This window comes from Oncorhynchus kisutch, linkage group LG20 (assembly GCF_002021735.2).
Source record: "Oncorhynchus kisutch isolate 150728-3 linkage group LG20, Okis_V2, whole genome shotgun sequence".
Lineage (NCBI taxonomy): Eukaryota > Metazoa > Chordata > Actinopteri > Salmoniformes > Salmonidae > Oncorhynchus > Oncorhynchus kisutch.
In genome coordinates this window covers 30,133,285-30,157,474 of record NC_034193.2, presented here as the reverse complement: position 1 = coordinate 30,157,474, position 24,190 = coordinate 30,133,285, and the positions used below count along the sequence as shown (strand labels likewise).

Below are 24,190 nucleotides of genomic sequence, written 5' to 3'. Positions count from 1 at the left end.
AAGGAGTGTTGTAGCGATGCGAATGGCGCTACAGAAATTGTGCCTTTTAAAAGGCTATTTCCCTGACATTCTACAATGTGCCTTGAATAGGGATGTTTATGTGTATTCTGGTATGCATCTACATCAACAAGAAAATGGTGTGATGGGGAAACACCCCCCATTACCTCATTTAGCTGCCACAAATTAGGGGAGAGGAGATATGCACCTTAATTTAGGTAATTATATGGATTTTTATAGGCATCACAACACTCCAAACTTGTGGGGATTTTTGAAAAGAGAAGGGGAGCTGAAAGGTTGAATTCTGCCACAATAGTCACTCTTTTATAGCATATTTGCAAATTCTAGTCTCTTGTGACAAACTTGGTTCTGGGTCAAGATAAGAAATCACATTTTGGTTCTTCATCAAAATATTAATAAGCAAATGCATACATAACCACATTGGGACTCATGTCATTGTCTCTTTAACTAAACATGGGTGCCTGTTTTTCATTGTCTCCTGTCATTGGCCCCAAATTACCTGTCTGGTGGGAACATTGGAGCTCCATCAGACCTCCAGCTTTGCCAGCTGAACTCCACGTCCGACTCGGACCTAATGAAGACTTGGGGAACAGCCAACCGGGCCCCCCCTCCCTTCAAACCTGACATGCTGTCCCCCCCGGCCTCCAGGGTGGAGCTCCTTGCCCCAGCTAAGGTGAAGGAGCGCACACAGAACGTCACAGACAAGGTCACACAGGTAGGGTGGTGTGTGTGTATATATAAGAATAGTATAAAAATGTATACAGTGTATTCACACCCCTTTTCCACATTTTGTGTTACAGTCTGAATTCAAATTGATTAAATGTAGATTTTGTGTCACTGGCCTACACACAATACCCAATAATGTCAAAGTGGAATTATGTTCATTAAAAAAATGTCATGCTGAAATGTCTTGATTCAGTAAGTAGTCATCCCCTTTGTTATACGGCAAGCCTAAATAAGTTCAGGAGTAAACATTTGCTTAACAAGTCGCATAATAAGTTGCCTGGACTCTCTGTGTGCAAGTAATGTTTAACATGATTTTTGAATGACTTCCTCCTCTCTGTACCCCACACATACAATTATCTATAAAGTCCCTCAGTTGAGCAGTCAATTTCAAACACAGATTCAACCATAACGACAAGGGAGGTTTTCCAATGCCTCGTAAAGAAGGGCACCTATTGGTAGATGGGTAAAAAAAAATACATTGAATAGCCCTTTGAGCATTTTGAAGTTAATAATTACACTTTGGATGGTGTATCAATGCACCCAGCCACTGCAAAGATTTAGATGTCCTTCCTAACTCAGCTGCCATAGAGGAAGGAAACTGCTCAGGGATTTCACCAGGAGGGCAATGGTGACTTTAAAACAGTTAGTTTATTAATGGCTGTGATAAGAGAGAACTGAGGATGGATCAACAACATGACCTAAATACTACCCTAAATGACAGAATGAAAAGAAGGAAGCCTGTAGCGAATACTCCAAAACATGCATCCTGTTTGGCCCTAAAGTAAAACTGCAAAAAAAAATAACTTCATTGTCCTGAATATGAAATGCTATGTTTGTGGCAAATCCAACGGAACACATCACTGAGTACCACTCTTCAAATTTTCAAGCATGGTGGGGGCTGCATCATGTTATGGGTATGCTTGTAATCGGCAAGGACTAGGGAGTGTTTTGGGATAAAAAATAAATGGTATAGAGCTAAGCACAGACAAAATCCAATAGAAGAAAACCTGGTATGCCTGGTATGGCATGACAACTGTTCGCTCGGCCTCCGACCGCAAGGCACTACAGAGGGTAGTGCGTACGGCCCAGTACATCACCGGGGCCAAGCTTCCTGCCATCCAGGACCTCTATTCCAGGTGGTGTCAGAGGAAGGAAAATTGTCAGACTCCAGCCACCCTAGTCATAGACTGCTACAGCATGGCAAGCGGTACCGGAGTGCAAAGTCTCGGTCCAAGAGGCTTCTACTAAACAGCCATTTTAAACCATTTTCTTAAAACTGCATTGTTGGTTAAGGGCTTGTACATTACCATTCAAAAGTTTCAAAAGACTTAGAAATGTCCTTGTTTTTGCAAGAAAAGCACATTTTTTGTCTATTAAAATAACATCAAATTGATCAGAAATACAGTGTAGACATTGTTACTGTTGTAAACGACTATTGTAGCTGGAAACGGCTGATTTTTAATGGAATATCTACAGAGGCCCATTATCAGCAACCATCACTCCTGTGTTCCAATGGCACATTGTGTTAGCTAATCCAAGTTTATCATTTTAAAAAGGCTAATTGTAATCAAACCCTCCAGTTCTCAAAGTTACACAACTTGCATAGAGCTGTCTCCGATCGCTCACTGAATTTATATGCTCAATGCGGTGCTTTGTTGGTATATTGAGATTTGTCCTCTAACCCGTGACTCATACTGACTTGGCACCCTACAGGGAAATCATTGATGCCTGGTATCAGTATTAGGGCACGTGGGAGGCAATGTGGTTGACCCGCTAGTGGAAAAATCACTACGGGGGTTGAATAGATGTTATGTCTCCTGGGTGTGGAGAATGGCTGGCTGCCACTGTCCAATCTATGCCTGCTGGAGCCCCAGGGACAGTATCCTGGTCCAGTGCCATGGTATAATGTGTGTTTGATATCAGTGAAGGACAACAGGGTGTAGTTTTGTACTGTGCAGTCTATAATGCATGTATGGGACCCATGGCCTTGACTGTTGACCTTTCTGTCAAAAGGTGCTTAGCACATTTAATTGAATCCAATTGAAATGGACATCAACTTAAAGGCTTCATAGAGCATTCATTGTCTTCATGAGCCCTATATACAGTACCAGTCAAACGTTTGGAGACACCTACTCATTCCAGGGTTTTTATTTATTTTTTACTATTGTCTACATTGTAGAATAATAGTGAAGACTTAACTATGAAATAACACATATTGGATCATGTAGTAACCCAAAAACTGTTAAAACAATATGTTTTATATTCTTTAAAGTAACCTTGATGACAGCTTTGCACACTCTTGGCATTCTCTCAACCAGCTTCATGAGGAATGCTTTTCCAACAGTCTTGAAGGAGTTCCCACATATGCTGAGCACTTGTTGGCTGCTTTTCCTTCACTCTGTGGTCCAAATCATATCAGTTGGGTTGGGTGATTGTGGAGGCCAGGCCATCTGATGCAGCACTCCATCAATCTCCTTCTTGGTCAAATAACCCTTACACAGCCTGGAGGTGTGTTTTGGGTCATTGTCCTGTTAAAAAACAAATGATAGTCCCATTAAGCGCAAACCAGATGGGATGGCATATTGCTGCAGAATTCTTTGGTAGCCATGCTGGTTAAGTGTGCCATGAAATCTAAATAAATCACAGACAATGTCACCAGCAAAGCACCATCACAACTCCTCCTCCATGCTTCACGGTGGGAACCACATGAAGAGATCCTCCGTTCACCAACTCTGCATCTCACAAAGACACAGCGGTTGGAATCAAAAATCTCAAATTTGGACTCATAAGACCAAAGGACAGATTTCCACTGGTCTAATGTCCATTGCTTGTGTTTCTTGGCCCAAGCAAGTCTCTTCTTATTATTGGTGTACTTTAGTGGTGGTTCAGTGAAGTAGTCTCCTCTGAACAGTTGATGTTGAGATGTCTGTTACTTGAACTCTGTGAAGCATTTATTTGGGTTGCAATTTATGAGGCTGGTAACTCTAATGAACTTATCCTCTGTAGTTGAGGTAACTATGGGTCTTCCTTTCCTGTGGCATCCTCATGAGAGCCAGTTTCATCATAGCGCTTGATGGTTTTTGCGACTGCACTCAAAGAAACTTTCAAAGTTCTTAATATGTTCCGTATTGACTGACCTTCATGTCTTAAAGTAAGAATGGACTGTCGTTTCCCTTTGTTTATTTGAGCTGTACTTGCCATAATATGGACTTGGTCTTTTACCAAATAAGGCTATGTTCTATATACCAACCCTACCTTGTCACAACACAACTGATTGGCTCAAATGCATTAAGGAAAGAAATTCCACAAGTTAACTTTTAACAAGGCACACCTGTTCATTTTGATTTGTTTAACACTTTTTTGGTTACTACATGATTCCATGTGTTATTTCATAGATTTGATGTCTTCACTGTTATTCTACAATGTAGGAAATAGTCAAAATAAATAAAAACCCTGGAATGAGTAGGTGTGTCAACTTTTGACTGGTACTGTATATTGAACAACATTTTTAAACAATATACAATCATTTCAAAGTTTTACTGAGTTACAGTTCATATAACGGAATCAGTCAATTGAAATAAATGAAATAGGCCCTAATCTATCGATTTTCACATGACTATGAATCAAGACATGCATCTGTTGGTCACAGATACCTTAAAAAACAAGGTAGGGGCGTGGATCAGAAAACCAGTCAGTTTCTTGAATGACCACCATTTGCCTCATGGATTCTCATAGAGTTGATCAGGCTGTTGATTGTGTCCTGTGGAATGTTGTCCTACTCCTCTTCAATGACTGTGCAAAGTTGCTGGATATTGGTGGGAAATGGAAACATGCTGTCGTACACGTCAATCCAGAGCATCCCAAACATGCTCAATGGGTGACCTGTCTGGAGAGGAAGAAGGCCATAGAAGTACTGGGACATTTTCAGCTTCCAGGAATTGTGTACAGATCCTAGCGACATGGTGCCATGCATTTTTCATGCTGAAACATGAGGTGATGGGGCGGATGAATGGCACGACAATTGGCCTCAGTGTTTTGTCAGGGTATCTCTCTGCATTCAAATGTCCATCCATAAAATGCAATTGTGTTCGCCTGTTGGATATTCTGCCAAATTCTCTAATACGACATTGGAGGTGGCTTATGGTAGAGAAATTAACATTAAATTCTCTGGCAACAGCTCTGGTGAACATTCCTACAGTCAGCATGTCGATTGCACGCTCCCTCAACTTGAGACATCTGTGGCATTGGGTTGTGTGACAACTGCACATTTTAGTGTCCTTTATTGTCCCCAGCACAAGGTGCACATGTGTATTGATCATGCTGTTTAATCAGCTTCTTGATATGCCACACTTGTCAGATGGATGGATTATCTTGGCAAAGTATAAATGCTGACTAACACGGATGTAAAGATTTGAGAGAAACAAGGTTTTTGTGTGTTGAACATTTCTGGGATCTTTTATTCCAGCTCTGATCAGTCTTCTCCTTGTATGAGCTGAAAGTTTAGAGGGACGGCCAGGTCTTGGTAGATTTGCAGTGGTCTGATACTCCTTCCATTTCAATATTATCGCTTGCACAGTGCTCCTTGGGATGTTTAAAGCTTGGGAAATCTTTTTGTATCCAAATCCGGCTTTAAACTTCTTCACAACAGTATCTCGGACCTGCCTGGTGTGTTCCTTGTTCTTCATGATGCTCTCTGCGCTTTTAACGGACCTCTGAGACTATCACAGTGCAGGTGCATTTATACGGACACTTGATTACACACAGGTGGATTGTATTTATCATCATTAGTCATTTAGGTCAACATTGGATCATTCAGAGATCCTCACTGAACTTCTGGAGAGAGTTTGCTGCACTGAAAGTAAAGGGGCTGAATAATTTTGCACGCCCAATTTTTCAGTTTTTGATGTGTTAAAAAAGTTTTAAATATCCAATAAATGTCGTTCCACTTCATGATTGTGTCCCACTTGTTGTTGATTCTTCACAAAAAAATACAGTTTTATATCTTTATGTTTGAAGCCTGAAATGTGGCAAAAGGTCGCAAAGTTCAAGGGGGCCGAATACTTTCGCAAGGCACTGTATTTACTCTGAGCTTCAGTAGGTTGGTGGTAGATGGAACGCCGGGTTGCCAAACCGAGTCCTTTGTCCTTTGAAGAATGTCTCTGCTGGTCAATTGGATACGTTGTAGTAACGTCTTCTGTGGTAGACGGGATACTCTGTCTGTTCCTTCCTAACCTGCGTTTGCAGCTGCGGTTGCTAACACAACGGCTAGGAGATATTACGTCTGTAGTGAATACATTTCAAAGTTCATACCATTCGCAACCAACGCTCACGCTGATGTTGGCTTCGTTCTATAGTTATTATCTGAACCATTCTGACATAGGACCGTCGTCCTACATTCCCGGAACAGAAAGTTATGTTGTCGTCAAGGCTTTATATAGGAAGGGAGAAAGGGGTGTGTTTCATAGTTTACAACCTCTGTCTCTTCACGTGGGCGGGCCACTGAGTGAGCAGCCCTAACTTATGAAAACCCACATCTCACATTTTAGAAGCTAAAATCACATTTCATCCCGTCACAAATAATTTCATATAATTTCAACGTCATGACAGCTGCATATCAAACTTTGTCTCAGGCCATTCGCACAATATATGAATTTATGGTTGGATCAGAATCGCCATCATAATCATTGTTATGTACAGAGAATTATGTCAAAACCACAAGTCCAAATCCCCATCTCCATCCAAGGCTTAGGAAAGGGACCATTTCAGCAAGCTAGCCTAGCGACGCAGAACATCAACACAAGCAGATCAGAAATGGACACGTTTTTCTGACAATGATGACATTTGCTCAAAGATGTGATTTGATTGGTGTGAAGCCAAATCAAGGTACAGAATTTTTTGGGGCCTAATTTAGATATGTTTCTGCTTATATAATGAACATAAATACAGTTGAAGTCTGAAGTTTACATACACCTTAGCCAAATACATTGAAACTCAGTTTTTCACAATTCCTGACATTTAAACCTAATAAAAATGAGAAAAAATTTATTTTATGAATGTGAAATGTCAGAATAATAATAGAGAATTATTTATTTTTCATATTTGATTTATTTCATCACATTCCCAGTGGGTCAGAAGTTTACATACACTCAATTAGTATTTGGTAGCATTGCCTTTAAATTGTTTAACTTGGGTCAAAAGTTGCAGGTAGACTTCCACAAGCTTCCCACAGTAAGTTGGGGGGAATTTTGGCCCATTCCTCCTGACAGAGCTGGTGTAACTGAGTCAGTTTTGTAGGCCTCCTTGCTAGCACACGCTTTTTCAGTTCTGGCCACAAATCTTCTATAGGACTGAGGTCAGGGCTTTGTGATGCCACTCCAATACTTTGACTTTGCTGTCCTTAAGCCATTTTGCCACAACTTTGGAAGTATGCTTGGGGTCATTGTCCATTTGGAAGACCCATTTGCGACCAAGCTTTACATTCCTGACTAATGTCTTGAGATGTTGCTTCAATATATCCACATCATTTTCCTGCCTCATGATGCCATCCATTTTGTGAAGTGCACCAGTCCCTCCTGCAGCAAAGCACCCTCACAACATGATGCTGCCACCCTCGTGCTTCACGGTTGGGATGGTGTTCTTCGACTTGCAAGCCTCCCCCTTTTCCCCCCAAACATAATAATGGTCATTATGGCCAAACAGTTATATTTTTGTTTCATCAGACCAGAGAACATTTCTCTAAAAAGTACGATCCTTGCCCCCATGTGCAGATACAAACCGTAGTCTGGCTTTTTTATGGCGGTTTTAGAGCAGTGGCTTCTTCCTTGCTGAGTGGCCTTTCGGATTATGTCGTTAATAGGACTCGTTTTACTGTGGATATAGATACTTTGGTACCTGTTTCCTCCAGCATCTTCACAAGGTCCTTTGCTGTTGTTCTGGGATTGATTTGCACTTTTCGCACCAAAGTACGTAAATCTTTACTCCTTCCTGAGTAGTATGATGGCTACATGGTCACATGGTGTTTATCCTTCCGTGCTATTGTTTGTACAGAGGAATGTGGTACCTTCAGGCGTTTGGAAATTGCTCCGAAGGATGAACCAGACTTGTGGAGGTCCACAATTTTTTGTTGAGGTCTTGGCTGATTTATTTGGATTTTCCCATGATGTCAATCAAAGAGGCACTGAGTTTGAAGGTAGGCCTTGAAATACATCCACATGACTGTGCAGGGACGCAGCCATGGGTGGGCCTGGGAGGACATAGACTGGGCCTTGCTCCACAGTGGGTGGGCCTATCAGAATGAGTTTTCCCCCACAAACAGGCTTTATTACAGACAGAAATACTCCTCAGTTTCATCAGCTATCCAGGTGGCTGGTCTCAGATGATCTTGCAGGTGAAGATTTCGGATGTGGAGATCATGGGCTGGCGTGTTTGAACATGGTCTGCAGATGTGAGGCCGGTTGGACGTACTGCCAAATTCTCTAAAACGACATTCAATTCTCTGGCAACAGCTCTGGTGGACATTCCTGCAGTCAGCATGCCAAATACATCTGTTGAATTGTGTTGCGCCTTAGTTGGTGGGGGTTCTTACAGGACTGCCCAACTGAAACTTTTTGGATTTGAATTTGAAAGGACAGCCGGTGCATTCACTTAAATTGAGATATTAAAATGTTTCAGTTAAGTGCCTGCACCTGCTGTCCTTTCAATTTCAATTCCAAAAGTTCAGTTGTGCAGTTAGGGTCCTGCAAGAACCCCCACCAACTAAGGCAGTTCCTCAATGAATCCCACCTCCTATGGTGTTCTTGGAAGAACCTTTTTGGGGCTATTTTCAGTGACAAGAACGTTGAGGACCTTAGATCTTAGAATAACATTTGTTGAACCCCTAATTTGTAGAGTGTAGGAGACTAATAAACCCTTGCCTACCAGAATAATATGAATGAATGCTTCAATTTAGTTAATATCAGAAAAAACTTTACGTCATCTCTGCTTCTTTCATGGAGCAAAGACATTTAGGGACCAGGGAGAAAATGCAACAAATAACAACAACAAAATATGAAACAGTAAGCCGTGAAAATGACATGTTTCTAATAAAATATGCATCTAGGCCCAACTGAAATCTTATGTGGTTAAAATACTATTAGCTTTTATGATGCTGATAAAGATATATACATCTTTATAGGTGCTAACTGCGCATTCTTATTCTCTGAAGATGCTGAATGAAATATATATTTCTCCACTCTTGTTCCCGAGTCAAAATTTTTACATTTGGTGTATCATTTTACTGCAAGAAATAGTTAATTCTGCAGGAGTTAATATTAAGGATAGGTTATAGACATGCAGTCAGTGTCCAGATTTCAGTTTCCATTTAACCCATTTGACCAGTAGGCTAAAGTTACCGTGGCGTGCCTTAGGCCTATTTGAAGTCCCCATCTTGTGACAGTCGAATGTGTATAGTGCCTCACAATCATCACACATACTGTAACATAGGCATTGCTATCATCCTCTATTTCCATTACGCCAAATCTTTCCCAAACCTTACTTTTCTGGCCCTCCCTTTTCTTTATTTTCAACTCTCCATTTCACAGCTTTTCCCTTACTGAATTAAACTCAACCATTGTCCTTTTTGCTTCATTGGATCAAGGTTAACTTTTTCTGACGGTTCCTAAAAGCGTTTAGCGATTGGCATGTAAGGCTATTTGGCACATGTAAAGTTAGGCCCTAAAGCTTATGCAGTAATGCTAGATAGCCTAAAAATAATGAAAGAAAAAACAAAATGATGGATATAAATTGCACAACAATTATACATTTTCTGAATTGTTTTCATGTATTGTTTTCTCTTTATTCATCCTGCCCAGCACTCTCTTCATCCACACAAAATATTTCATGACCCTAAACCCACCGACCCGCCAAACTGGTCTGAGTATTTTGTATTATTCTGTATGTAAATCCGGGACACTCCATTTAGTAGGGTATGTATTCATTTGTGGATGTCCATCACCGATTTCTTATGACATGTTACAAATTACAATTCATATTATATGTTATGAGTTTGCAAAACGTACAATGATTTGTAATTTGCTAAATGTTATGATAAATTGCTAAATGTTATGAAAGTTATGAATTCTAGCTAGGTGGCTAACGTTAGCTAGCTGGCTAACATTAGCTGGGTTGGAGTTAGGGTTAAGGTTAAGTTTATCAATTAGATTAAAGAGTTAAGGCTTGGGTTAGCTAAAAGAGTTAGGGTTAGCTAACATGCTAAGTAGTGGCAAAGTAACTAAAAAAGTAGTAAGTAGTTCAAGTTGCTAATTGACTAAAATGCTAAAGTTCTCCGTGATGCGATTCAAAGTCAACCTTTGGGTTTCTAGACGTCGAATTTAATTTATTTTGGGTAACAGACATATACAACAAAATGTACAAGGTGGACCCAGAGGATATCACTTGACTGCATTAATTAAAAAGCTGGTTTCCAAAGTGGTGCTCAATGGTAAAAACAATAACATAATGATTAAAAGGCAAGACCATTTTACAAACAACCATAAATACATTATTCACTGCACGTTTCCCTAACCTTAAATCAACCATATTTTTATTTATTTCACCTTTATTTAACTAGGTAGGCTAGTTGAGAACAAGTTCTCATTTACAACTGCGATCTGGCCAAGATAAAGCATAGCAGTGTGAACAGACAACAACACAGAGTTACACATGGAGTAAACAATAAACAACTCAATAACACAGTAGAAAAAGAAAGAAAGAGTCTATATACATTGTGTGCAAAAGGCATGAGGAGGTAGGCATATTCATTTCACATTAAAACAATCTATTTATTTCATATACCTATCTTTCAAATAAATACACCTGACCAGCAGTAGGGGGCACAAGGGGCAGTGGAGTTGTTTCTCTTACTTAGACAACCTTGTCCCAATTAAAACCTTTGCCTGCTTTTTTAAAGCTATTTCTACTTGCTTGATCTCCCGGGGGATGCTATTCCATAGACAAATGCCTGTACAGAAAAACGTGCTCCATGCAGTACTGTTTACTCTTGGGATTTTACAAGACATAACACTAGCTCTGGTATTGTAACTGTGTTGGTTATAGACCATATCAATATGTTCTTTCATATAACCTGGGACACTATCATTTAAGATGTCAAACATATGATTAAGTTTAAAGGTCCACTCTAGACACTAAAGGCAACAAGCCCACCTCCTGTAACTCCTGTACCCCTATGTGGGTCCTAGGGGGGGACATTCAGTATATACCTGAACATTATTTTTGCATTAATTCTCTTTTCCAGCTTTTTTGATAGCCCACTATACCAAGCAGAGTAGACATAATCAAAATGACACTGGTTGAAACTAACAGTTTCTTAAAACGTATGGCTTGGGGGCAGTATTTCGACATCTGGATGAGAAGCGTGCCCAAAGTAAACTGCCTGTTACTCAGGCCCAGAAGCTAGGATATGCATAGATTTGGATAGAAAACACTCTAAAGTTTGCAAATCTGTTGAAATAATGTCTGTGAGTATAACAGAACTGATATGGCAGGCAAAAACCTGAGGAAAATCCATCCAGGAAGTGGAATTTTTTTAATGTGGGTATTTTCAATTGAATGCCTATACAGTATCTAATGGGTTAGGACCCAGATTTCAGTTCCTATGGCTTCCACTAGATGTCAACAGTCTTTAGACATTATTTCAGCTTGTTTTCTGAAAAATGAAGAAGAATGAGACTCTTTTTGTCAGTGGACTGAGGAAGAATGCAGAGCTGGTTTGCGCACGTGACCGATTGCGCGCCCTTCGTTGTTTTTCCTTTCTATTGAATACGTTATTGTCCGGGTGAAATATTATCGATTATTTAGACAATTGACAACCTGAGGATTAATTATAAACATCGTTTGACATGTTTCGATGAACTTTACCGGTACTATTAGGATGTATTCGTCTGCATGTTTTGACCGCCTTAGAGCCAGTGGATAACTGAACAAAATGTGCCAACAAAACGCGCCAACAAAACTGAGTGTTTGGCATATAAAGAGGGACTTTATTGAACAAAACAAACATTTATTGTGTAGCTGAGACTCTTGTGTCTGCAACCATATGAAGATCTTCAAAGGTAAGTGATTAATTTTATCGCTTTTGTAATTCCTTTACTTGGTTGTAAAATGTGTGTATGCCTTTGTAAGCGGGGCGCTGTCCACAGATAATCGCATGGTTTGCTTTCGCCGTAAAGCCTTTTTGAAATCTGACAAACAGTCTGGATTAACAAGAAGTTATTTATTAAACCAATGTATAACACTTGTATTTTTTATGAATGTTTATTATGACTATTTTTGTATTTTGAATTTGGCGCTCTGCAATTTCACCGGATGTTTTTGAGGTGGGTCGCTTGCGGAACGCCTGTGCCAGAAAGGTTAACTTTGATGTCAACATATCTAGTGTTATGATATAGAAATGTACATTTGTAAGTAAGTAACCATCTGTCTTATGTAACCATACCAAACGTATCAAGTCATACTAATTTGAGAGCCGGATTTATGTTTACTATGTTACTATGTCTAGTCTGAGTCCAGGCTGGGCCCGCAGTTAAACCGTTGGGACAGTGGGTTATGAGTCAACCCGAACATCACTAATCAGTATTGTGTGTTTGTCGGGGTGCGGCACTCATGAGAGGCAGGACCACATGCTGCTTTGAACAACAGTTTATGCAAATTTGTCAGTTCACAGACATCCACCGGATGGGCGAGTATTTGAGGACTAGAGTCAGTTTGTAAACACAGGTGTTCCCCCCGATCTCACACCTGATTGATTATGAACATAATCACAGACAAGGTTATCAGACAGCAAGATCCCTTATTCCTCTCCAACTATAAATGTGAAAGGGAGAAAATACCTTACATCTGTTGTCTTTTCTATGTGATCTGGAGTTCCTCAGCGACACTATTGCTATGCTGGGGTTGTGATAGACAATAGTTGACTACTTTGTCCATAAGAGCTGGTCTGGGTGGCTTTGTTAAGGCGGTAAATTAGTTAATTGACCAAAAAGAAAGAGTTCCAAAACTCTGCAAATAAAAACTAGTTTTCCCCTCCCCACTCAGACCACTGACAGTCCTGGCAAAATTCTTGCTTGAGAAATTGCTCTTTGCTAAGAAGCTATTGTTTCTTTTTGACCATTTTATTTGAAAAACAATCACAGTAAGGTACTTAATTGTTACCCAGAAATAATTTGATATTGAGATAAAAACAGCTGCATTAGACCTTTAAAGGACAATATTTATTTTTTTATATATATTTACATTTATTTTGACCCTGAAAGTGGGCTAGGAGAAACTGTAATCCAGTGTTGGTTTAAACCACCAACTTCAACTAACTTTAGCCATGGCTAACCAAAAACACAATAGGATAAAATGGGGAAACAATTACAGAAGATATTTACAAATCCGAACCACAGATTTGTTTTTCTTACGCAGATTACTACGTTCAAGGATTAAAAGATTAAACATTTTAAGTAACAAGTAAAAAAATCTAATAAAAACTTGTCCTTAAAGAACTGTTGTTTTTGTGTGTGTTTGTTATGTAGTACATGGTGGAGGAAGTGCCTGAATATATATTTTAATGTTTTTGAATAGTGAATACAATAGACAGAAATGTACATCAATGTGAGTATAAATGAGCCTATTTCAATCTCACCCTCTATGTAACATGTTATGTACAGTCCCTTTAGAAAGTATTTATACCACTTGACTTACAGCTGTGTCTTTCTGGGTAAGTCTCTAAGAGCTTTCCACACTTGGATTGGGCAACATTTGGCTATTTATAATTTTTTTAAATATTCATGCTCTGTCAAATTGGTTGTTGATCATTGCTAGAGAACCATTTTCAGGTCTTGCCGTAGATTTAAGTCCAAACTGTAACCTGGCCACTCAGGAACATTCACGGTCTTCTTGGTAAGCAACTCGTGTAGATTTGGCCTTGTGTTTTAGGTTATTGTCCTACTGATGGAAAGCAGACTGAACCAGGTTGTCTAGGTTTTTTCTGTGCCGAGCACCATTCTGTTTATTTTTATCCTCAAAACTCAAATCCTTAACGATACAAGCATACCCATAACATGATGCAGCCACCATTATGCTTGAAAATATGGAGAGTGATACTCAGTAATGTGTTGTATTGGTTTGCCTCAAACATCAGACGTCTCGTGTGCTGCAAAATACATTTACACATACATGTTATTCAATCATTGCACCCCCACTGCTCACGCGCGTCTGTATAGCCAGGCGCTAAAATAGAACTTGGTTCTATTTGTGACGCGCTGCAAGTCCTGCCTCTCCCATCTCATTAGTAATTAGGATCATATACCCAGGTGGGTGATTGGAAGCTGAACTGAGGTCCACACTCCAGTCTGTTGTGGCAATGCACCTTAGTTGGTTGCCAACCACCATATAAAGTCCAAAGAACAAGCCTGTAGAAGATTACTAGAAACTAACTCAGTTTAACGTTACCCTTTCATCTGTGGATTAATTGTCGGAGTAGAGGACAAATTAACTAGCAACAGAAAGCTAGCTAGCTATTGTCATAAATGTTTAATACTTTTCAACCTGTTCCCAAATGAATATAGTTGGTTCAGAGTTTGTTTTGATATTTCAACCTGTGTGTCCCGATCGCGTCTGGTATGGGTGGGAAAAAATCTACATACACGGGATGGCGATCTGGTCAGCATGTTACTTTAGTGCCTTGTTGCAAACAGGATGCATGTGTTTGAATATTTCTATTCTGTACAGGCTTCCTTCTTTTCATTCTTCTAATGAGGTTAATTTTGTGGAGTAACTGCAATGTTGTTGATCCATCCTCAGTTTTCTCATATCACAGCCATTAACCATTAATTTTAAATTCACCATTGGCCTCGGTGAAATCCCTGAACTTTTTCCTCTTCAGCAACTGAGTTAGTGACTGGGTACATTGGCAACTGCATCTTTGTAGTGACTGGATACACCATCCAAAGTGTAAATAATCTTCATCATGCTCAAAGGGGATATTCAATGTCTGCTTTTTTAAAACCTATTTACCAATAGGTACCCCTCTTTGCAAGATATTGGAAAACTGCCCTGGTCTTTGTGGTTGAAATTCACTGCTCGACCGAGAGACCTAGTTTATGGGGGTACAGAGATGGGGTAGTCATTAAACAAATCATGTTAAACACTTATTGCACACAAACTGAGTCCATGCAAGTTATGTGACTTCAGCAAAGTTTTACTCCTGAACTTATTTAGGCTTGCCATGACAAAGGGGTTGAATACTTATTGACTAAAAACATTTCAGTTTTTAATGTAAAAATTCCACTTTGACATTGTATGTAGGCCAGTGACCCCCCAATTATTTATTTTTTTAAATCCATTTTAAATTCAGGATGTAACACAAAGCGTGGCAAAGGTAACGGGGTGTGAATACTTTCTCAAGGCACCGTATCTGTTTACTGAGAAAAGCAATACATGGACATATACACAATCAATCAATAGGCTACAGCAGGTTGCACTAATTCAAATCGAATTAACAAAGTAATAAGTATTGATTAGTAATTGGTGTGCGAGCACTTGCTGAATGCCTCTGGCCTCACTCTATGCTAATGAAACTCTCAAATATAATTTGGGTCTCTGTTAGGTTCTGTCTCTGGGTGCTGACGTCCTGCCGGAGTACAAAATCGAGGCCCCGGTCACCCACGCATGGACCATGCTGCACTACAGCCCCGTCAAAGCGGCGTGGGACTGGGTCATTCTCCTCCTGGTCCTCTACACAGCCCTCTTCACCCCCTACTCGGCCGCCTTCCTATTGGATGAGCGTGGGGACTCACTGCGGCGGCGTTGTGGCTATACCTGCAATCCACTAAACATGGTGGACCTCATGGTGGATGTGCTGTTCATCGTGGATATCGGGATCAACTTTCGCACAACGTTCGTCAACCCCAACGACGAGGTGGTGACCCAGCCGTGGAAGATCGCTGTGCATTACTTCAAGGGGTGGTTTGCCATCGACCTGGTTGCCGCCCTACCCTTCGACCTGCTTATCTTCCGCTCAGGGTCTGACGAGGTGAGAATAATGCAAGTTGAGATGAATATTAACCCCATTACTTGAAGCATTTTAGGCCTTTAATAAGAGATCAAAAGTGGGTTAATCTCTCAATGAGCCTGAATAAATACAAACCAGATAGGCATAAAATATTATAACCCTTATAAGACAATATAAAGGTTCAAGCTTATTTAGCAGACATGAGTTGGTCACATGGTCTCGTGATGAGGTAACCATGTCTGCAATTTTTAAAAATTCAGTTGCCATCAGTCCAAGAAAGAATTCCCTTTTGATCTAATGGTCAAGATGCTGGTTTCTCCCGTGGGAGAGCAGGTATCAGATCCCACTAGGGACAACAAGCATGAACATTTCCTGTGTTACTTATTTAAAGCCAAATTTGCTAGTAACCTGTAGCCATTTCCCATCAATTCATTCTGCATCTATTTTCCCATCCCTCCGCTACTATTCTCAATAAATGGCCACCTACTAAAGATGGCCACCTTGATTGGCCTGCTGAAAACAGCGCGGCTGCTTCGGCTGGTTCGTGTGGCGCGGAAGCTCGACCGCTACTCGGAATACGGGGCCGCTGTCCTCTTCCTGCTCATGTGCACCTTTGTGCTCATCGCCCATTGGCTGGCCTGTATCTGGTACGCTGTTGGCTACGTGGAGAGGCCCTACACTGAGACGGGTTGGCTGGACAACCTGGCTGAGCAGCTGGGCAAGGCGTACAACGCAAGTGAACCTGGCTCGGGTCCGTCCGCTAAGGACTATTACATCACTGCACTCTACTTTACCTTCAGCAGCTTGACCAGTGTGGGCTTTGGGAACGTCTCCCCCAACACCAACTCAGAGAAGCTCTTCTCCATCTGTGTTATGGTTATTGGCTGTAAGTTCCTAAATGTTCAATTTACTCAGAAGAACATTCACAATCCATACACACTGCATTCAAAAGTAGTACATTTCATAAATACTTGTGTCAACAACTGCAAGATATTTTTATTATGTCACTTATACTGCATTATCAACGTGCAATTGTTGACATAAGCCTTTTTAAGCCCCATTGGCTCCTCCTCATCCTCCAGCTCTCATGTACGCCAGCATCTTTGGAAATGTGTCGGCCATCATCCAGCGCCTATACTCAGGGACGACGCGCTACCACACCCAGATGCTGCGGGTCAAGGAGTTTATCCGCTTCCACCAGATCCCCAGCGGGCTTCGCAACCGCCTGGAGGAGTACTTCCAGCACGCCTGGTCCTACACCAATGGCATTGACATGAATGCAGTGAGTAGAAAACCGGCCACCAAACTCGTAAGAAACACTTTCTTCGGTAACACTTTACGTAAAACCTGCAGGTATAATGCATTATGATGCAGTTATAATGCATTGTAAGACTTATCATGAGCATGTACCTCCTTATGTCTTATAATCCTGCCATCATGATCCTGACTAAATACCAGCCATTTTCAGTCAGTAAAGGTGTAGTACATTGAGAAATAACATATTATAAGCCTTAAGAAATTATAAAGGCTATGTGCTTATAACATGTTATAAAGCATTATACCTGTAGACTATCTTCTGGTGAACAAATCTATTCAAATCACCAAGGCATCCAGCGTAATAAACTGCAGTGCTGAAAACTCAGTTTACAGTGAGAATGCCCTATTGCAAAATGACTGATTTTGACATTTATGTTGACTTTCCATCTTCCTCCCAAGGTGCTGAAGGGTTTTCCAGAGTGCTTGCAGGCTGATATATGTCTGCACCTGAACCGCAGTCTGCTGCAAAACTGCAAGGCTTTCCGGGGGGGCAGCAAGGCCTGTCTGCGGGCTCTGGCAATGTGCTTCAAGACTGTGCATGCCCCACCAGGGGATACACTCATCCACTCTGGAGACATCCTCAACTCTCTCTTCTTCATCACTCGCGGTACCATCCAGGTCACTCATGATGATGTCGTGGTGGCCATACTGGGTAAGGAAGGCTATGAAATCTATTGTTCAGTTTGCTGCAGCTGGCGACTTGAACGAGCTGCAACAAACACTCAAACTGGACAGTTTTATCGCAATCTCTTCATTCACAGACTCAATCGTGGACACTCTTACTGACACTTGTGGCTGCTTGGCGTGATATTGTTGTCTCTACCTTCTTGCCCTTTGTGCTGTTGTCTGTGCCCAATAATGTTTGTGCCATGTTGTGTGCTGCTACCATGCTGTGTTTTCGTGTTTCTGCCATGCTATGTTGTTGTCTTAGGTCTCTCTTTATGTAGTGTTGTGTTCTCGTAGTGATGTGTGTTTTGTCCTATACTATTTTTTTTTTTAATTCCAGAGGCAAGAAGCCTTTTGCCTTTTGGTAGTCCGTCATTGTAGATAATAATTTGTTCTTAACCTACTTGCCTAGTTAAATAAATACGTGTCAGATCTGCTGCATGGACTTTAGCTATATGTTAGTCATTGATGTCTTTCAAACTATTTTAGAAATGTAAATGTAGTTTCTGAAGATCATGCTCCTTCTCATGTCTATGGTTAACAGCAGAAAGAGGCTAAATGTTCTACTTAGGGTATTTTCAGATTTTATTGAACAGATATAGAATGACAGTTGGGGAAGGATAGTGAAGTTGTCAAAGGGCCGTAGGCCAGACTCAAACCTATGCCGACACCATAGACGTGTGCTGGAGGCTGCGGCATTGCCACTAGACCAGCCAGGCCACAGCTAAATAGTTTCCTCTTAAACAGATGTGAATTATATACAGTAACTACATCCTATAGTTCGGAATTCTTTAAAATAACATCCATCTGTGATGAGATAAGTGATGCCATCCCCCTTCATTTACTCTCACTCTCTCCCTTCCTCTATCCTGTAGGGAAGAATGACATCTTTGGGGAGCCAATCCACATGTATGCAGAGCCAGGCAAGTCCAACTCTGACGTGCGCGCCATCACTTACTGTGACCTGCACCGGATTCAGAGGGATGACCTGCTCGAAGTTCTAGACATTTATCCAGGCTTTGCCGACAACTTTTGGGCAAACTTGGAGTTCACCTTTGACCTAAGAGATGTAAGAAGAAAAACACACACACGTGGCTAAACCGAGAAAATTGACACATTTTTATTTGGGATATTTATGGTATTGGTGAACAAGATCCTTTTGGTTCACTGTGTCCAATGAAATGGGATTGTTGGCACTGTATCAGTGTATTGGGATGTGTTCAGTTTGTGTCTTGGTATTTCTGTATGTCAGGCTGACCAGGTCCCACCAATACTGTTGGCTGATGATTCTGGTGATGATTGTGGATACAGTCGTAGTAAGCCACGACACAGGGGACACTCCCTAGACTGTCGCAACGGTCCTGGTAAGTTAAGTTGATTAGTTGAATCAGGGTCTGTATGTATCAACCGAGCTAGCTGTATGGACTTATTTTTTACATTCTACTTTGGACAGACGGCATGGACCAGGACGACCCGTACCCCTACCGCCAACGCCATTCGGTTCCACAGCCACACTGGGAGGAGGGCTGCAGCTGTGAGTCGCCTTGCTCCCAGTCCAGCGAAGACCTAAACAAGCCCCTAACCCAAGGGGGCAAGGTGGAGCTGTATCCTCTGGACGACGATTGGCTGGAATACTCCCCCTCAGTGGTGCAGCTGAAGCCCCCTAGCGGCGCCACAGTGGGCAGAGAGGCCCCCATGGACAGGGCTCAACCAGGTACAGTATGAGCAGTATGGTACCTCCATTTCAATTGTATGTTATGTAGCATTACTGGACCGGAGGGTTGCGGATTCAAAATCCCAAAAGAATCAAAAAGACATCAGTTGATCAACAACACTCTGTAAATGTTTCCAGCCACCTCTAACCTCTCACCGAACATGTCTGGGTATGTTCAATACTGGCCAGAGAGGCAGTCGGTCCAGTACTCCAACAGGCAGTGGCGCTCTTCTTCGGTTCGGACCTCATACCACCCGCCCCCGTTCACAGAGGAGAGGCCCAGTGAGCTGGAGTCCCGACTGGAACTACTACAGTCACAGCTAAACAGGTGCGAGGAACAACACGCTTACTATTACAAAACTATTTTCAACAGTTGAGCCAGACAAACAATTGAGCCTGCACGTTTTAGCTTATTTTCAATTTACCTAGGGTGCACCGCTGGCTGATACCATCTGAAATAAAATGTTTCCTGAGCTGAAATAAAAGATTCCAGAAATGTTCCATATGCACAAAAAAATTATATTTAGCTCACATTTTGTGCACTAATTTGTTTACATCCCTGTTAGTGAGAATTTCTCCTTTGCCAAGATAATCCAGCCAGCTGAAAGGTGTGGCATATCAAGAAACTGGTTAAACAGCATGATCATTACACAGTTGCTCCTTGTGCTGGGGACAATAAAAGCCATAACACAATGCCACACATGTCTCAAGTTGAGGGAGCATGCAATTGGCATTCTGACTGCAGGAATGTCCACCAGAGCTGTTGCCAGAGAATTGAATGTTAATTTCTCTACCGTAAGCCACCTCCAATGTCTTTTAGAGAATTTGGCAGTATGTCCAACCGGTCTCACAACCGCAGACCATGTGTAACCACGCCAGCCCAGGTCCTCCACATCCTGCTTCTTCACCTAGCTGATGAAACTGTGGGTTTTGCACAACTGAAGAATCTGTCTCAGGGAAGCTAATTTGCGTGGTCGTCCTCACCAGGGTCTTGACCAGACTGCAGTTCGGCATCGTAACCGACTTCAGTGGGCAAATGCTCACCTTGGATGGCCACTGTCACGCTGGAGAAGTATACTCTTCATTAATGAATTCCAGTTTCACCTGTACCGGGCAGATGTCACAGATGAATGGCCTTGTGTGGGTGAGCGATTTGCTGTGAACAGTGACGCATGGTGGCAGTGGGGTTATGGTATGGGCAGGCATAAGCTACAGTCAATGAACAAAATAGCATTTTATCGATGGCAATTTGAATGCACAGAGATACCGTGACGATATCCTGAGGCCCAATGTTGTGCCATTTATCCGCGACCATCACCTCATGTTTCAGCATGATAATGCACAGCCGACGTTGCAGGCAGCTGTATACAATTCCTGGAGCCTGAAAATGTCCCAGTTCTTCCATGGCCTGTATACGCACCAGACATGTCACCTATTGAGCACGTTTGGGATGTTCTGGTACAACAGCGTGTTCCAGTTCCTGCCAATATCTTGCAACTTTGCAGAGCCATTGAAGAGGTGTGGGACAACATTCCACAGGCCACAGTCAACTTTATGCAAAGGAGATGTAAGTGCTATAGGAGACAAATGGTGGTCATACCAGATTCTGACTTGTTCGCTGATCCACACCCTTACTTTTTTTTTTTAAGGTATGTGACCAACAGATGCATATCTGTATTCTCAGTCATACGAAATCTGACTGATTTATGAACTGTAACTCAGTCAAATGTTTTCATTTATACTTTACCTTCAAAGGGACAATCTCCAATTCAAACAAAAGCAGTTCCTGTACCCCCACTCCCCACATTAAGGTAGTTATCTGGAAGGTTATCTGGAAGGTCTTTAATGGCAACAGTGAATACATGGCTACATCCTCCTTTTCCTTCCCTCTTTCTGACCCCTTTATCCCTCCATTACCAGACTGGAGATTCAAATGACTGCCGATATCAACGTCATCCTGCAGCTGCTCCAAAGGCAGATAACGCCGGTACCGCCCGCTTACAGCACTGTGTCAGCCATAGACTCACCTGGCCTATATGGGACGGGAGCGCCAGTGTTGCACACCATGTACCAGATCCCACCCATACAGATAGACAACCAAGCATCCACGCAGGTAGGAATTCTGATGGTGAACACAAAAACAATCTGTCAAAGCACCTGAAACATTCACAGAAGCCGTGTTACTGCAGTTAAACCTCCAAACTGTGACTGAATACACACCCTTGATTGTTTTGTTGTAGAGCTCTGCCCAGCCTGACCTCAAGTTACCCCTGAAATCCCAGGAGTCGCAGTCCAGCGGTATCCATCTGACTGTAGAGTCAGACGACACCATGTCCGTCACCCCGGAGATGGAGCCGACCGTGCCACTCTCCTCCCAGCCGATGGTCAAGTGGTCACTGTCTCTCATGGAAACGTCCAGACTAAGTGGCAGCCTCCGCTTCCCCTCGCTGCCCGAGAACCTGGACGCCTCAGGGCAGGCGGAGATCCAGAAACATCGCTCAGATCCTGTACTTTCTGTGACCTGAGACCCCTGTCCCTAGTTCCCCAAACCTGGGATCCTACAGACTGCTTCCACTCATATACAGATTGCAAGATAGTAGCAAAACATGTCTTTCCAGGCCCTGCCCTTTAACAGCCCCTAACCCCCTATGTACTGAGATCGGAGTAGGTGGATGAGCTTAAACAGCCGTTAAAGTCCTGCTAACTTTAGCCACCAGTAGCCAAAAAAATCTGAAATTGATGGGGACATGACATGCGGAACTGTACGAAAAAGGTTAAATCAGATAACATCAAACAAAATAATGAGTTGTTAACAGTTGTTTTGGCCATGTTTATACAAGTACTGAATGCCCCCATCACTTTCATAGATCTTTTGCTAGCATCGGCTAGGGTTAGCTGAAGACTTTAATGGCTGTTCAGAGAAAACCGAACCATGAATACGATTCTCATGGCTCATACAATACTTTCAGGGTGAAAAACCATCTAACATTAAGTTGGAAAACACTGAACTTCCCCTTTAAGATTAAGTGCCTAGGGGAGGGGGTTGAGGTTGTTTATGGAAAGGCTGAATTCCATGTCACCCCCTTCCCCTTGTCCTTCCATTTGCGCATTCACGCGCTCCTCCGACATATGCAAATGTCCCAAAGCAGAGGGAGTGAAAATTTGTGGGTGTAGGGGCTAATTAGACCCTCCAATAGCCACTTCAAATCAAATCAAATGTATGTATGTTTAGCAGATGTTATTGTGGGTGTAGCGAAATGCTTGTTTCTAGCTCCAACAGTGCAGTAATATCTAACAATATACACAATCTAAAGTAAAGGAATGGAATTAAGACTAAATAAATATTTGGACGAGCAACATCGACTAAGATACAGTAGAATAGGATAGAATACAGTATATACAAATATGAGATGAGTAATGCAAAATATATAAACATTAAAGTGACTAGTGTTCCATTATTTAACTGGCCAGTGATTTCAAGTCTATGTATATAGGGCAGCAGCCTCTAATGTGCTAGTGATGGCTATTTAACAGTCTGATGGCCTTTAGATAGCTGTTTTTTCAGTCTCTCGGTCCCAGCTTTGATGCACCTGTACTGACCTCACCTTCTGGATGATAACGAGGTGAACAGGCAGTGGCTCAGGTGGTTGTAGTCCTTGATCTTTTTGCCCTTCCTGTGACATCGAGTGCTGTAGCTGTCCTGGAGGGCAGGTAGCTTGCCCCCGGTGATGCGTTGAACAGACCGCACTACCCTCTGGAGAGCCCTGTGGTTGCGGGCGGTGCAGTTGCTGTACCAGGCAGTGATACAGCAAAACAGAATGTTTTCAATTGTGCATCTGTAAAAGTTTGAGGGTTTTAGGTGCCTTCTCCACCACACGAGCCCTAGCCCTCGCCCTCCGATCCAACAGGTCCCCGACGTGTTCAATGGGATTGAGATACGATCTTTTCGCTGGCCATGTCAGAACACTGACATTCCTGTCTTGCAGGAAATCACGCACAGAACAGGAGTATGGCTGGTGGCATTGTCATGCTGGAGGGTCATGTCAGGAAGAACCTGCAGGAAGGGTACCACAATGAGGGAGGATGTCTTACCTGTAACGCACAGCGTTGAGATTACCTGCAATGAGAACAAGCTCAGTCCGATGATGCTGTGATACACCGCCCAAGACCATGACGGACCCTGCAGCATGCCTAAGGCACATTCGCGCAGATGAGCAGGGACCCTGGGCATCTTTCTTTTGAAAGGCCTCTTTAGTGTCCTATGTTTTCATAAATGTGACATTAATTGCCTACAGTCTGTAAGCTGTTAGTGTCTTAACCACGTTCCACAGGTGCATGTTCATTAATTGTTTATGGTTCATTGAACAAGCATGGGAAACAGTGTTTTACAATGAAGATATGTGAAGTTAATTTGGATTTTTATGAATTATCTTTGAAAGACGGGGTCCTGAAAAGGGGCTTTTTTTGCCGAGTTTACCATCTTCCAGTTCTGGAGTACTAGCTAAAAGAGTTGTATAAGCAACAGTGTCGACTGAATTCTTGACAGGGGGGGTACCTATGTGCAGTACTCCAAAAACATCTGTAAGGGGAGACAGATCTATAATAGTGCAATTTACACACACACACACACATATATATTGTGAACATTTAAATATGAATTCCCAGAAACCAGACAGTTTATGACAGCCACAAAACAT

At 42.0% G+C, this 24,190-nt stretch overlaps 1 protein-coding gene across 1 annotated transcript; it reads left to right on the top strand.

Moving 5' to 3' along the window:
- The first annotated feature begins 592 nt into the window (after nucleotides 1–592).
- kcnh6b (potassium voltage-gated channel, subfamily H (eag-related), member 6b) lies at nucleotides 593–22,760 on the top strand. Its single transcript, XM_031799093.1, has 11 exons — nucleotides 593–733; nucleotides 15,392–15,817; nucleotides 16,289–16,682; nucleotides 16,879–17,078; nucleotides 17,513–17,765; nucleotides 18,655–18,848; nucleotides 19,032–19,143; nucleotides 19,233–19,493; nucleotides 19,632–19,821; nucleotides 21,414–21,606; nucleotides 21,734–22,760. Exons 1-11 carry the CDS (start codon nucleotides 593–595, stop codon nucleotides 22,016–22,018), a joined length of 2,649 nt encoding a protein of 882 aa, XP_031654953.1. The 3' UTR covers nucleotides 22,019–22,760.
- Nucleotides 22,761–24,190: the final 1,430 nt, after the last annotated feature.

Coding starts and splice junctions, on each gene's coding strand:
- kcnh6b (XM_031799093.1), top strand. CDS start 593: ATGAAGACTTGGGGAACAGCCAACCGGGCCCCCCCTCCCTTCAAACCT. Junction 17,766..18,654: donor TGTCGTGGTGGCCATACTGG/GTAAGGAAGGCT, acceptor TCTATCCTGTAG/GGAAGAATGACATCTTTGGG. Junction 19,822..21,413: donor CTACAGTCACAGCTAAACAG/GTGCGAGGAACA, acceptor CTCCATTACCAG/ACTGGAGATTCAAATGACTG.